General features: G+C 39.8%; 1 protein-coding gene across 1 annotated transcript in view; it reads right to left on the minus strand.

The window, feature by feature from the left end:
• C13H18orf63 (chromosome 13 C18orf63 homolog) overlaps positions 1 to 15,950 on the minus strand; it is a 65,455-nt gene that overhangs the window by 26,983 nt on the left and 22,522 nt on the right. Inside the window, exons 11-12 of the mRNA XM_036204504.1 lie at positions 5,739 to 6,758; positions 4,737 to 4,827 (exon numbers count right to left, since the gene is read on the minus strand). Of these exons, the coding sequence (XP_036060397.1) occupies positions 4,737 to 4,827; positions 5,739 to 6,758 (1,111 nt within the window). The remainder of the gene's footprint in view (positions 1 to 4,736; positions 4,828 to 5,738; positions 6,759 to 15,950) is intronic.

Consider the following 15,950-nt stretch of genomic DNA (forward strand, 5'->3'; position numbering starts at 1 on the left):
TTTAGAGTAGGCTGGCCTCGAACTCAGAGATCCACCTGCCTCTGCCTCCAAGAGATGAGATTAAAAGTGTGCACCACCACCACCCAGCTAGTGAATAACACTTTTTAATGATGAAACGGAGGTCTTTTGAGAGTAAAACTCTATGATGTACTAAGGACCTCAGCTAGTTTAGGAAATGAACTATAATGGAAAGGAATTTGCAGGGCCCCTAAGTCTTCCCATCTCTGTACAGTCAGCCTGACATCTGAAAAGTACATCCACTTGAAATGCCTTTACTGTTTGTCATCTGAAATAATACACAACATTAATATTGTAAGTATAAATACGTAAGGGTCATGTATCTTTAAATCTTTTTATTGATTATTTACAACTATCAACAAATACTCATATATAGCAAGTCCAGCATAAAAGCAGATCATATGCAACTTGAAAACAGAGTGAAAATTGGTTGATAAACAAGTCTTTGAGATGCTTAAATTTTTTTCATATTTGTGGCAGTGAGTAATAAACACAAAGTAAAAATAATTATATAAAATAGAACTATAAAACCAAATACAAATATAATAAGCAGCAACTATACAGGAGAAACATTTTTAGATAACTACAAATAGGATTCTTGGCATTAATTTTGGTCTATTTCCATAAGTTTGTTTTGGTGTGGTGGTTGATTTCTAAGCCTCTGGATATAGGCAAACATAACTCCATTTATGGTTTAAACCTTGAATGGCACTGTAATGCATGACTGAAAAGTAGGGAAAGAATTTTTGGAAGGGGTCCAAACTGCAAACAAAGCATCAAAACCTTAAAAAAAGTAAAATTTATTTTTTCCAATTGGCTATACAATTATTCTGACTCTCAGAAACTGAAGTCATTTAAAAATATTTTATATTTATGAGTGTTTCGCCTGCATGTATGTATGTGTGTCATGTGTGTGCCCGGTGCCTGAGTGTCTGGAAGAGGACGTCAGATCCCCTTGGAAACTGAATTACGGATGGTAATGAGCAGCTATATGGTGCTGGGGAATGAATGTGCATCCTCGACAAGAGGAGCAAGTGCTCTTAACTGCTGAGTTGCCTCCAGCCCCCAGAAACTGAAATCTTCATTGATTTTTCAGGTGAACTTGAGCACAGATAGTGTGTGTGTGTGTGTGTGTGTGTGTGTGTGTGTGTGTGTGTGTTTCATTAGAATATTATAAGATGAAAATGTACTTTATACAAGGAAACAGACTCATATTCATTTTAGCATAGCAAGCCTTGTATGTATGACAACACTTGTCTAAAATGAAGTACTAGTGTGTGGGATACAGCTCAGTTGGTAGAGTACTTGCCTCATGGACAAAGCCCTGTATTCAGTCTCCAGCATGGCATAAACTGAGCATGCTACAATCTAGCACTCTGGAGGCAGAGGTGGGAGCATCAGCAGTTCAAAGTCATTCTAGCCTACACAGTGAATTCAAGGCCACCTTGGGCTACGTGATACCCTGTCTAAGAAGAAAAAAGAAATACCCTGTCAGCTCTAAGCAGCACGAATTAACACGGTAGAGGAAGAAGGGTTACAAAGATTCTGCAAAGAAGTGGCCAACTCTATACACTGCTTCAGCAGTGGACTCATCTTCTAACTAGTTTGCTGAGTTGAATGATATGACATCTTCATAGCCTAAGGCATAATGACGGAGCAGCCCCAGGAAGCACTAGGGAAGACTGATCAAGAATGACCACGTGTGGATGACTGCTGTGACCACAAGTGCAAATTTCAGTACATCACTCTCAAAAACCATACATTTCTCCACAAGCCAAACAGTGTCCTGGTCTTTACTGTGGTCTGCTGGCTGTTTACAACATGGGCTTCATGAGAAAGGAGCACTTAAAACAGGCTTTGACTTAAATGTACGCTCTTCCTACAAAGATGACACATTAGGAACTAGAGATAGTTCTGGAACATAGAAGTGCTCACAGTGAAGATATAGGGCAAATTCGTTACTAGGCATAACTCTGGGCGTGGGAGTCACATTCACATGGGAAGGAGGTTAGCACTTAATTTTGTTTACCTGCACTGGTTTTGATGAATTGGTAGCAACAGCAAACCATATTTAAACAATCATAGTTCAACTTACACTTGATACCCTGCTTGTTTTTTTTTATATGATGAAGGATTATTGAAGTAGGAAATTCAATGAAGAGTCATGACTTTTAAAAATATATGCCAACTATATGTTATTAAATCCATTTAAAGCCTAAACGTTTTGAAAGTGGGGAGATTCTCATTCAGTGAGAAGCACTGTCTGTGCATCTCGCTCCCATTCCCTGAAAAGTTAGAGTGTTGTTTGTGGAGGAGAAGCAGGTGATCCTGGACACTTGCCTGACCCACATATACAACCCCAAGTCTGAGCCACAGGCCCATACCTGTTTGCTAAAGACTAGACTCAGCCTTCAGGGCAAGTCCATCATTTCAGAGGTCGACACAGAGCATGGCCCACTGCCTGGCACCTAGCAGGACTAATGCATTGCTGGGCACAGAATTCTCTACTCCAATAAAGGCTCTAATTCTGTGGTGAGATTGGACTCATGTCTCTGGTGGCTTCCTGATAGTTACATATAAAAAAAGTGAAATTTATTGGTAATACAGCACATCATGAACCCCCTAAATAAATATTAAAATAATTTGTCCAAGGTTATGAAGAAACATAGTGATTACAAAGCAGAGTCCCTTTCCTAGTATAACTGCAATAATATGGTTACTTTGGAGACAAATGGGGACTTTCAAAATGTATAGTAAAAATACACACAATTCTCTCTTTAAAGTCCTCTGTACCTTATGTTAGAGTTGTATTCTAAAGTATTCATGAATGAAACTGTATGCTTCCTAGAATTTGCTTTAAAACATTGCAGTAAAAAGTGCCTGTAATGTAATGTAAAAGAGGAGATGGCGTCAAATGTTAGCAGCCAGCAGGTCTGGGTGACAGGCACTTAGTGTCTTCATGAGCTATCGATTATCTTATCCTACCGTATCTGTGAAGCCCCCAACCTCTGACAGTGAAACAGAACACTTCCAACAAATTTCAGTAGTAAAGAGAGTAAAGGCAAAATAAAGGTGTTTTCACCTATCAAAAGTACTACATTGGGTAAAGTGGCACATGGGAGGCAGAGGCCGGCAGATCTCTGTGAGTTTGAGGCTAGCCTGGTCTACAGAGCAAGTTCTAGGTTAGTTGGCGCTACAGAGTGAAATTCTGTCTTAAAAAAAAATAATGTTTCATATGAGAAAATTTGGTAACTTACAACATTCTGTATAGAACAAGGTACATGACTTATAATACTAAAAGGTTGGAAACAACTGAAATGTTAATCAATAGGGAGCTAGTTAAACATGGCATGACCACAGCCAATAAAACACTATGCAAAAGTTAAAGAGAAAAGTGCTGAGTAAAGCAAGAAGTCCCAGGGCAGCACACACAGCCTTCTTCTTGCCCACAGGCAATGTCTGGAAGAACTTCATCAGTATTCCAAGTGATCACCTCTGTAAAGAGCAATTGTAGGCAGATTTTTACTCTTTAGAAATTTATGATTTTTTTGCCCACATATATGTCTGCATACTATGTTCAAGCCTAATGTCTTCTCTAGAGTCCAGAAGATGGCATTATATCCCCTAGAAATGGAGTTACATATTGTTGTGAACCACCATGTTGGTCCTGGGAATTGAACAGGAGCCAGTGCTCTTAATTGTTAAGCCACCTCTCCAGGCTCCAATTAAATTAAACTTGTTTATTGAACTACTCCATATTGCTATAAAATCTTTACAGAAGTGTGTATTAATTTTATATCTGGGAGACAGTATTGTCCATAGATCACTGTAGAAACTACAATTTTTCTCATGTTATTCTTGCTACTAGAATGATTTCATGTTAACATCATGTCAAGCATTATGTAATTCAAAATGAGAAGGTGACCATACTTCTGAGAACATGGAACTAGAACAGATTTCTCTCTAAAAATGCAAATAGACATTTCTAAGGCAATACAATATTTTCCTCAGCCACATGAGAGCATTAAAATGAAGATGTTTAAGACTAAATAAGATACCACATCATAAAATATACAGAAATAGACTTAGGTACCTTTTATTTAATTCAAATCAGGTTGAAAATTCTATTAGCAATAGAAAGAAATAGCATTTGGAAGAGAAAAATGTTTTCTAGTTGGTTCTTAAAGAATCTAAATGTATGCTAATAGTTTTATGTGAAGAATATTTGTGGATATTTTAGTAATGTTTGCTCTTAGAAGAGAACAGATGGCAACAAGGAATAAAATGTTATTTCCACATGTACAGTTTTGTGAATTTGGTGCCAGGGACTGAGAATGATAATTAAATCTCAAGTTTAAGCATAGCTGGCACCGTAGCACTTCAGGAGTAGATTTCCACTTAATGATTAGCTCTGGGACTTCACTGAAGGTCTGTTATTTGGGTCCTGCCCAAGCAGGAAGATATTTCAGTGGGTCACAGTCTTGCATGTTCAGTCAGCTGCTGCGGCTGCAATGCTGGCACTGGCTTCCTAGTCTGTGAGACCCTGGAGCTAAAGAGAAGAGAGCCTGAAGGTGTGTGTGTGTGGGTCTTTTCTCAAAGCCATTCTTTGGGTCTACACAATGTAAAACAGTTGTTTATTCACAGGATGCACTGTTCCTATTTCCTTGCTAACTTAAGTGTAGCTATCTCTAAGTAACTTAAGCAAAACAAGTGCACACCACTGCAGTACCTGGTGGGCAGTCTCTGTTCCACACTGTACTCAGCCTCAGGAACCCTGAGGGAATTCTTGGGTTTTGTTGTACTAGATACCTGTATCAAATTGAAGAACAGCATTTTGTTACAAATTAGACATATTACTATCAGTTTTGATTCTTAAGGGAGTAGGTCTCTTTTTAAGACTCTGACAGTCTCATACACACACACACACACAAAGTTTGGTCATTTTCATTTCCAGTACTTCCTCAAACCCTCTCCTCTCTTCTACCAAAGCTCTCTAAAACAAGTCCTGCTCTTCCTCTGATGTCTTTATTTTGCTGACCAACTGAGTTTAATTTTGGTTACTTGCATGAGCATGGTGGGACATTATTTGCTGGAGCATGGTCAACATGTCAGTGACTACAGCACCAAAGAAAACGGTCCCTTCCCCTAGCAACCCTTAGCAGCTCACACTCTCTCAGAGTGGCTGGGAACTCAGGAGTCCCTTTCCCCATCTATGCTGAAATGTCAGTGGTCCCAATCTTCTTCAGGTCTTTTGCAGGGAACCATAGCTACAGTGAGTTCATGAGCTCAAGGGCCATGTCATGTCCAGAGACACTGTTTCATAATGCTCCTCCCCATCAGCCAGCTCTTACATCCTTTCTGCTCCCTTCCTACAATGTTCTGTGAACCATGGATGTCCTTTTTGTTGTTGTTTGTTGATTTTTTTCGAGACAGGGTTTCTCTGTGTAGCCCTGGTTGTCCTGGAACTTGATCTCTAGACCAGGCTGGCCTCTAACTCACAGAGATCTGCCTGCCTCTGCCTCCTAAATGCTGGGAATAAAGGCATGCACCACCACAGTACCACCTGGCTAGATGTCCTTTTTAAGGTGGAGCACAGTTGGCTTTCTTAATTACCGCATTTCTACATTAACTTGGGCATGTTATTTACATTTCTTATTTAAGGGTCTAAAAGTATAGCCTAGTATGGATTTTTCCAGATAGGAAGGAAAACAAACCTTTACCTGTTTCTTAGAAGAACTGGGTTGCCCCTGACATGCAGCATTAGAGCAAAGCTTTGTAGCAGATTTTGAAGACTCAAGACATAACTTCCTTCTGTGCTTGTGAGATGCTTTGCTCACTATGAGGCCATATTCACCTTTGTCAGCTTCTTTAATTTGATTTGCTAGTTGTTGCTGTTGTAGTTGGGAGTCTTCAGTCTCTACGTCTGATTCAAAAATGTGTGGTTGGCTTTTGAGCTTTAGTGACTCATGGGTTTTCCCCAAAATTTGTGTTATAAATCTGCTAGTTAAAGTGTGTTTTCCGCTGGTGTGGCTGTCAACAGCATTTTTTATCACCCGTAAGCTGTTACTTGACGTCTGTGTCATGGCCTTAGTAGACAGTGGTCTACCATCACTGGAGTAGAGAGTCTGGTTCACATCAGAAGAGAGATGGCCCCTCTTGTGCTCACAGAACTCAGAGCTCTTCTCTAGCAGAGGCCTGATGCTCTTCTGGTTTAAGTTCCTAGCCTGTACCTGAGTGTGACTATCTGGTCTTTTTCTAGTAGCTGAACCTAAACTTGGTTTGCCTCCCTGGGTTACACTAGTTTTCTGTGCCGGCAGGGTAGGCTTTGTAACAGCGCTCTGTTTTCTTTTCATGTTGCCAAGTGCTGAGATGTCTTTGTTCCCTTGCTCAGATTTCCTTTTGAAAACTGGTATGAATGCTGGGGCTCTCTTACTTTGTGAGCAAAGATTATTGTGCTGAATGTGTGTGTTTTCTCTGCTGAGTTTTGACACCTCCAAAGGCAGCTGTGGTGCCTGGAGAGGCCAGGAGGGCTTCTGGTCCTGAGGAGACACTGGCTGGACGGGATCAGCTGAAAGCAAGCCTGAGCGCTGCTGGCTGACAAAAGGCTCCACCTTGTGGTTGGCTGCTGCTGGCTGTGGGACTAAACATAGAGCCCCTGTGGGTTTCAGCAAGGTGGCCTGAGTTAGAGAAGCTTTCAAGTGTTTTTTAGTCGTCAGATTGGGAGGTTTGACTTTGTTTTCCTGGAAGGAGAGAGATTGGGGAAATTAAAAACGTTAACAATTATAAGTGAAATGAGAAAGAAAATAAAACGTAAGAGAATAAGAATACAATGTAACACTAAAATACATAGAACCGTTGAAAAAGAAAATATAAATGAGCCTTCTGGTGTAATGTGTAGATTTCTCATGGCACATTATAACCCTATGTAGATCAACTGTAAAAATTACACACAGCTACCACGGATGGCTCCCAGTGGCCCTCTTCTTTCCACTGCTCTATGCTGTGGCTTCTCCTTTCTTTCTTTCTTTCTTTCTTTCTTTCTTTCTTTCTTTCTTTCTTTCTTTTTTTTTCTTTTTTTTTTTTTCGAGACAGGGTTTCTCTGTGTAGCTTTTGCACCTTTCCTGGGACTCTCTTGGTAGCCCAGGCTGGCCTCAAACTCACACAGATCTGCCTGCCTCTGCCTCCCAGTGCTGGGATTAAAGGTGTGTGCCACCACTGCCCGGCTGGCTTATGTATTCTTATCTCTTCAAAGTTATTGAGAAATGCTTGCTGAAAAGATCTAATGGAGGGTGGGTGGGTGCATTTGCATGGGACCTTTAAGTGAGATTTAGACTTCAGGGCAGGGCTGCCTGTCTTAAGCCTGCTTGTGTTTTCACTGTCTACCACAGTTTCTGGTGCCTAGCAGGAACTCAGCAAGGACTTGTCAAACCAACTTGTTAGACACAGCAAGAAGATCCAAGCATGTCCTTTCCTTTAGGAGTTCGGTTTGCATATAAAGTCAAGTTTTACCATGCTCACTTCTGAGCACATAGACTAAAGCTGGAACAGGACAGAGGTCAGTTTGGCCCCTGCACACACAAACTTGTGAAAAAATTGCTCCATATTTAATCAAGAAGCAAACAAAAAGAAACAGAACATTTCCATTACACCGTTCTAGGTGCACAGTTCAGAGGCCTCTAGCACACTTACAAGTTTCCACAATCCATAATTTATCCCTATATGGATGATATCCTATTAGCTGATCCAAAGTTAGACACATTAGAAAGCATGTTTGAAGAAGTAAAAAAAGTTTTGCCTCACTGAGGACTGCAAATTGCTCCTGAAAAAATACAAAGAGGAGATTCTATTAATTACTTAGGATATAAGATAGAGTTACAAAAAATTAGACCCCAAAAGGTACAACTGAGGAGAGATCGATTAAAGACTCTTAATGATTTTCAAAAGTTGTTAGGAAGCATTTCCAACTTATTGGGTATCATGTGAATACCCAAAGATGGACTACAAAATTTGGCTAATACTCTAGAAGGGGACAAAGAATTAAATAGTCCAAGAGAATTATCAGCCAAAGCTGAGAAGGAATTGGCTCTAGTAGAAAAGACAGTTCGAGAAGCACATGTGGATCATGTGGATCCAGAACTTAAATACATTCTTGTCATATTCCCCTCCAGACATTCCCCCAAAGGTATTTTGATGCAGAGGGAAGATATTATATTGGAATGGATATTCCTACCACGTAAACCAAATAAGAAATTAAAGACTTATATAGAAAAGATCTCTGATTTGATTCAAAAAGGTAAATTAAGACTTCGTCAGTTGACAGGAATGGACCCAGCAGAAATTGTAGTACCTTTAACTAATGAGGAAATTTTGTCACTATGGAAAAATAATGAATACTGGCAGAGAGCCTGCAGTAACTTTTTGGGAGAGATTAACAACCATTATCCCAAAAGCAAGAGAATAGAATTCATAAAGAAGACTGAATGGGTCCTTCCTCACATTGTACGACACAAGCCAATTTCTGGAGTCCTCACATTCTATACAGATGCAAATAAATCAGGGAAAGCAGGATACAAATCAGGAAACTTAAGTAAAGTGGTACAAAGTCCATTCAGCTCTGTACAAAAGGCAGAACTGTATGCCGTTCTTATGGTACTGATGGACTTCACAGAACCCCTCAATATAGTCACTGACTCTCAATATGCAGAGAGAGTTGTTTTACACATTGAAACTGCTGAATTTATTCCTGATAATACAGAATTAACTTCATTATTCATACAATTGCAGGAAATCATCAGAAAAAGGGAACATCCTATATATATAAAACACATATCAGATCCCATATAGGTCTGCCAGGACCTAGCACAAGGTAATGATGAGATTGATCAGTTACTAATAGGTAATGTGCTAGAAGCCTCAGAATTTCATAAGAAACACCATGTAAATAGCAAAGGTTTGAAGAAGGATTTCTCCATTACTTGGCAACAAGCTAAGGATATTGTGAAAAAATGTCCTACTTGTTCCTTCTATAACCAGACTCCATTACCTGCAGGGAGCAATCCAAAGGGTATACAAAGAAATGAAATTTGGCAGATGGATGTATTTCATTTTGCAGAATTTGGAAGATTAAAGTATGTACACCATACCATTGACACCTATTCAGGATTTCAGTGGGCAACTCCTATAAGTTCTGAAAAGGCTGATTCTGTGATTACACACCTATTAGAAGTTATGGCCATCATGGGAATACCTGTACAAATTAAGACAGACAATGCCCCAGCATATGTCTCCAATAAAATGAAACAGTTCTTTGCTTATTACAATATAAAGCATGTTACAGGTATACCACACAATCCCACAGGCCAAGCAGTCATAGAAAGATCCAATCGAACTTTAAAGGATATGCTAAATAAACAGCAACAGGTAACAATGACTCCTAGAAATAGATTGCATAGTGCTTTATTAACCTTCAATTTTCTCAATGCTAATGAGAAAGGAACAACAGCTGCAGAGAGACATTGGACGACAGACAAAACTCCTGAGCTAAACCAACCAGTTTATTTCAAAGATGTGTTGACCTCAGAATGGAAACCTGGATATGTCCTACGTTGGGGAAGGGGTTTTGCTTTTGTTTCCACAGGAGAAGAAAAGCTATGGATACCAACAAAATTAATAAAAATTCAATTCGAACAGGAGAAACCCCTTGATGAGGAGAAGTAAAAGATCATCCACCAATGTGACATCTCTTCAGGTTGTAAGAAAAATTTAACAATCAAAGGTTGGGGTAGGGTCCTGTTTTTGTCTTTCCAGGATAATGGAAATACCCATCTTCCAGAAATCATAAGGCCTTGGATATCCGGATGTTTACAGCAGAAAGAAAGAATCTATTGGTACCAATCTACACAGGGTAAGATATCACTGTCTAACATCTATATCTCTATCAATCTAGAATAGTTCTGGTTCCAATTTAATTATAAACCAAGCTGGCTTTGGAGATGGAATTGGCTCACTCCTTCTCTAAACCCAAGCATATTGATAAGAGAAAAGGTTGAGAGATTCTTCAGTCCCATATCAGAAGAGCCCTCTGGTGTGAGACAGAAGGAAACCAATTATAAGGGACCATTATCTTCAAGATTCTAATTCTCTCCATGCTTACTCTTGATTTCTTGGAATCCTTTCTTACATGTCATGACATCTTTAAATCCAAACCTTCCATTCTGATAAAAAATAAGTTTTTTCCAATAGCAATCTCTGAAGTCTCCAGAAGGAAGATGGGGCCCCAACAACAACAACTCTACCCAATCCACAATGATGCAATGGTAATCATCATCATACTATACTTCTTGCCAAAATTTCAGACAATCTTATCCATTACTCTGAGAGTTGCTGCAGAATCTACAGTTAGTCTAACTGAGATTTAACTATCTGAGCTTTCTCACAATACCCAACAGAGATACCATTGCTCCCTAAACAGCAGGAAGCAATTCTAAGAAAACGACGCCCCTTCTCCCTAAGGTTCATATTTCTCAGGGTTATGGATAATAGGGTTGGGGGGTGGAAGAAACTATTAAACTCAGTACTCTCCTTAAGGAAAGAAAATATGTCTCAAAAAAAATGGGAAAAGAAGAAATGGAATGGATAGGTATAAGATATTATGGTAGACTGTCATATACATTAGTAAACAAATTTAGTAATATAGCAGCCTTTGCACTGTTATGGATTCTTATATGTTGATACAAATATAAACTTTTTACATTCCTATTTAAGATAATTTGTATATTGACACAAATACAGAACTATGTTTGTTATATTGTACACATATTTTTACTCTTATGTGAAATATTTGTATATTGATACAAATGTGAATTTATATCTGTCATACTGTATGTATGTTCTATTTCTGTTTAAGATATTCTGTATACTGATATATATTTAGGATTATTATCATATTGCATACTGCACTATACATTCCTACCTCTGTTAAAGATATTTTGTGTATTGTCACAATTTAAAGTCATTGTCCTTTTACTGTGCATTTGCTTACAGACTGTTTGCCTTATTTATAGGAAGCTTAGTCCTTAGGTTGTTTAGGTAGATAAGACTTACATAGTTATTGTCACCTATGTTTGTCATCTCTATAATTATGTTAGTTAGGTTATCCAGATTTATAAATACATAGGTCAGATGGACAGGTAATCTTCAAACACTTCATGGACCTAGAGAACATGGCATTTAAATAACTTAGAATTCTGTTGACGTGAGACATAATTGCTCCTGGCAGCACCAATTTGATCCCGAGAGAATGTTGGGCTTCTAAGACATTTCCATTTGGAAGTTTGTCTTCTTGGCACAAAATGGCCTACTGGGCAAAGAACTGCCCTTGCCTCAACTGCTGACAGTACAAATGCTGTCCTTTCTGGACAAGCGGGACACAAGGAAAGCGACCACTATACTTTGCCAAGACAGGGTAAGATGGTCTTTCAGAATTCCTGCTTCTGAAAATGGTCTGTCAGATACTCTAGGCCTGTAGCCAATTTGAATGCACCAACGATGCTGAGAAACATTAGGTGACTGTCCAGGCTGCTAGCTGTCTTTGTCTACTCTTGCAAGACTCCCGAAAGTTGCTTGCGTCCTTCTCTCATTTCTCAGGTATTATTATATTCCTTCTCAGGTCTTTGATGAGGTTGGAGATTAGCAGTTATAGTTACAACTTAGTATATATACATATATAATATCTTAGATAGGATATATTAAGTGTTAGACTCAGGTTCTTTAGGATAGGACACCTTTTGGAATGATCTTTGTAACATGCCACCTACCCATGCCCTAGACTTCCCTGGATTTTACTATGTGTTTTTTGCTTGATATTGTTTGCACTTATTGTAATTCCAACTTATCTAGGTCATTATCCCTCATTACTCCCGGACAATATTTGATAAGCATCTCTTTGTATATAGTCTTGTATTAGGTTAGAACTTTCTTATTTAGACAAAAGGGGGAGATGTAGTGGATAGCCATCCCAGCATTGGCCTGGAAGTTCCAACCCCCATTGAGGCTTCGGTAATGGTCACGCCCACAAGGCAGGGCAGAGGAGGAAGCGGAAGACCAAGGATCGGGAAGAGGTCACGCTCTTGGTTCCCGGACTCTGGACGCTGGAGGTAGACCGAGCAGAGTTCTCCAGAGAACAGGGCCGGACTGCACTATACCCTTGCCAGACCCTGTAACCTACCCCCTCATTTGTAAGTACCCCACAAAATAAACCTCCCTTTTAACTACATGGCGCGGCCTTAATAATTTCACCAATACTTACCACTGAACTGGGTCCTTCATCCCACATAAAAACAAAACATTGTGCTTTGTCAATGATACTTCACACCCCCTTACACCGGGATTCTGAAAACTCTTGCTCTATTTTCTTTTGTGATGTCTCTGCCCATTCTAGACCCTTCATGTGAGATCATACGATATTTTCCTTTAGTGTCAGCTTATTTCATCTAACATACTATGTTTTCAAGGTTCAGTCATGCTGTAGCATTTATCAGAAGAATTCCTTTTCTTGTGATTGGCTATTCATTGTATGTGTACAACAGTTTGCTTGTCTCTTCAATTGTTGATGGAAAGTACTTCTAGTGTTTTGAAATAAATGTATCCTGGGCTTTAGCTTCTGTATAAGGACAACTGCACTGGTTAGTTTTTGTCAACTTGGCACAAACTAGAGTCACCTGGGAATAGGGGGTTCAACTGAGGAACTACCTCTATCAGATTGGCCTATGGGCCAGCCTGGGGAGGTATTTTCTTGATTAATCATTGATGTCAGAGGGTCCAGCCCACTGTGGGCGATGCCACCACTGGAAAGGTGTTCCTGTGTTATATAAGAAAGCAGGCTTAACAAGCTAGGAAGAACAAGCCAGTGAGTGCCTTTCTCCAGGGCACCTGCCTCTGCTCCACTAGAGTTCCTGCTCTTCCTCGTGACAACACCCTTCCCAGCCCTGTGTTGCTTTTGGTCATGGTATTTAGCAACAGAAAGTGAAGGAATATAATAAAATTTGGCAATAACTTGAAATGTAGACCACAGATTTATCTTTTTATTCTTACAGAAAAAATATGTCACAGCTTGAAACAAAAAACATAAAAGTTATAGGAATAATATGCAAACCAGAACAATTAATTTTCCTTTCTTCTATTGAGTTTCAGTTTTTGTTTGTTATTTAAAAAGTTTTTAAATTTATTTTACAGACCCACCACAGATTCCCTCTCATCTCTCTTCCTGTTCCCCCAGCTACCCCCATCCACCCCTCATCCTCTCTTCCAAAAGGGTAAGGCTCCATGGGGCCAAAGTGCCATTTTCTCGTTGGCATTTAGGATGCTGACTTACAGCCTGTCAACTAGATATTCATACCAACTGTTGCAAGGAGGAGGGAAGGGGAAGCAATGGCTGTGCCAGCTTTGCTGAAAAGGTCAACTACAAACACTTCCCCTGACTTCAGTCATCGTTAGGCAGCAGTTTCACTCACTAGAATTCTGGGTGTAGTGCAGACACCCATTAGGGTATCTGCTCTCTGCTACAGAGAGTACTAGATGACTAACACACTTCCCCACAAACCACTGTCACTGTCCTATACACGCTTGTGATCCTGCCACATACCAGGGGATTTTTTTTTGTCAAAACTTATGGAGAGCAAATGTTTTCCCATTGCTTTCAAAGACACAAATCTGAGAACTAACTTGAAGTTAATTATAGACAAGCAAATAACACTTGCTTTTTAGACCCTTGGGTTTCACAAACTGTATTTTTTTTTAATGTACTTGTTACTTGAGATACACAAAGAAAAACTCCAGGCAGATTTGGACAAGGACAAATTACTTGCATTTTGGGGAGATGTGAGTCTGGGCCTGAAATATGTTATATCCACACCTGCTTTTCTTCACCTGTCTCAAGAGCACATCTGGTGAGAGTCATGTCCAGGAGACCATTTTTCTTCCTAGCTTGTCAATGTATTATTTACTCATTGTTTTAATTTTTAAAATATTGTACATAGCCAAAAGGGAGGAAACTTTTAGGTTTATATTCAAAATGTATAGAAAAAGCAAGAAGGGCCTATATAAACAACAGATGAGATCATAAATAATTCACAGAACTTAAATATTCTTAAATTGTCAACCAACTAAAGCTTTGTGAAGCCATGGGCCAATTAAAAAGCATATGCTTCACTATACACATCATTAATCTAGGTGTTGCTGGAAAACGTAGCTTAGTAGACTTTTAATTTCTAGCATTGACACATAATATATACAACTTTGTATAATGATACCAAATTATATAAACTAAAAGTTTTAAAGATATCCAATGGCATTCCAGTATTAAGGAATTGTTAAGAAGAATTTGAGAAGTCTACCACTTATCTAGGCTGTGTGGTTGGATGTTACTGCAGGGGAAAGTCCTTGCATTTGGTGTGGGAAAATCAGGACAGTGTCTTTCTTCCTGTTAATCATTAAAACATCCAGAGAGATTGAGGCAAAAAGAGGCCAGTATGCTTAGGCTTAGCAGCGCACGCGCGCACACACACACACACACACACACATACACACACACACACACACACAGAGAGAGAGAGAGAGAGAGAGAGAGAGAGAGAGAGAGAGAGAGAGAGAGAGGCAGACAGAGACAGACAGACAGACACACACACACACAGGCATACCATGGTTGCTGAAACTGGAGATAATGTCACCCTGAGTGGCACTCTCTGCCTAAACTAGCAGTACTGGGCAGTGTTATAATATGTCAGGGGAGGGAGAGAAAATTAAACATTTTAAAAAGAAAATTGAAAAGTAAGCAGAATGACTAATCAGATGGTCATTATTTATTAAAGTTTGGTTCTGTGTATGGCACCACAGTTGTCTGTCTTGTTTAAAGCAGAGCCCCTGGCTTATAGAACTATAGAAGCTAGAAAATACATCAGCTCTAATGACACAAGGAAGGAGCTGCCCTACTCTGGGATGGAGACTATCCTCCAGGCAAGTGCTCCTGTTTCTAGCAAATGCGGCCATAAATGACAATCTAGAGTAAAACACACTTAGCAGATAGATGACCGAGGGATGTGAAATGGTCCTGTTTAGATTTTAACTTGACAAAACTCTTAAAACATCTGAGACAAATGAGAGCCATCTGACCTGAGTTGCTGACACTTGGGAAGTGTTCATTCTGCACGGTACAAAATGACATTAGCTACGTGAAGATGCTTGTAAATGCTTTGTGTGGTAGAAGTACATTCTACAGGCTTTACACAAGATGAAATAATATTTTATCTGATATTTGTTTCAAAACATCCATTTTACCCCTTACTTAAAATTCATTTTCTCTTAAGTATTTTTGAAATTTTCCATAATTAAAAGCAAACCTAGTCTGGCTAAGCACTCCTGATAAATTAATTTTATAAAATGTCAGCTGCATGTAGAAAGGTCAAGAGGGTTATGCAGCTTGATTATTGTCCCCCATGAAGAGCAATGTCTCCTGACAGGGCTGGCCATAGCCGTGGGAACCTACTTTAGTTGCTAATTTCTCTGCTTCCTATATAGTTCCCTCCTGTGGCTCCTGAGGGCTGCTTCTGACTGACAGACTCCACCTTAGACTGTCCCCACTGCCTCTGACCCCACCCTAGACTGTCCCCACTGCCTGTGACTCCACCCTAGACTGTCCCCACTGCCTGTGACTCCACTCTAGACTGTCTCCACTGCCTCTGACCCCACCCTAGACTGTCCCCACTGCCTCTGACCCCACCCTAGACTGTCCCCACTGCCTCTGACTCCACTCTAGACTGTCCCCACTGTCTCTGACTCCACTCTAGACTGTCCCCACTGTCTCTGACTCCACTCTAGACTGTCCCCACTGCCCATCTGGGACAAGTACTGTCAATACTGTCACAATCACCTCACCC

This window comes from Onychomys torridus, chromosome 13 (genome assembly GCF_903995425.1).
Source record: "Onychomys torridus chromosome 13, mOncTor1.1, whole genome shotgun sequence".
Lineage (NCBI taxonomy): Eukaryota > Metazoa > Chordata > Mammalia > Rodentia > Cricetidae > Onychomys > Onychomys torridus.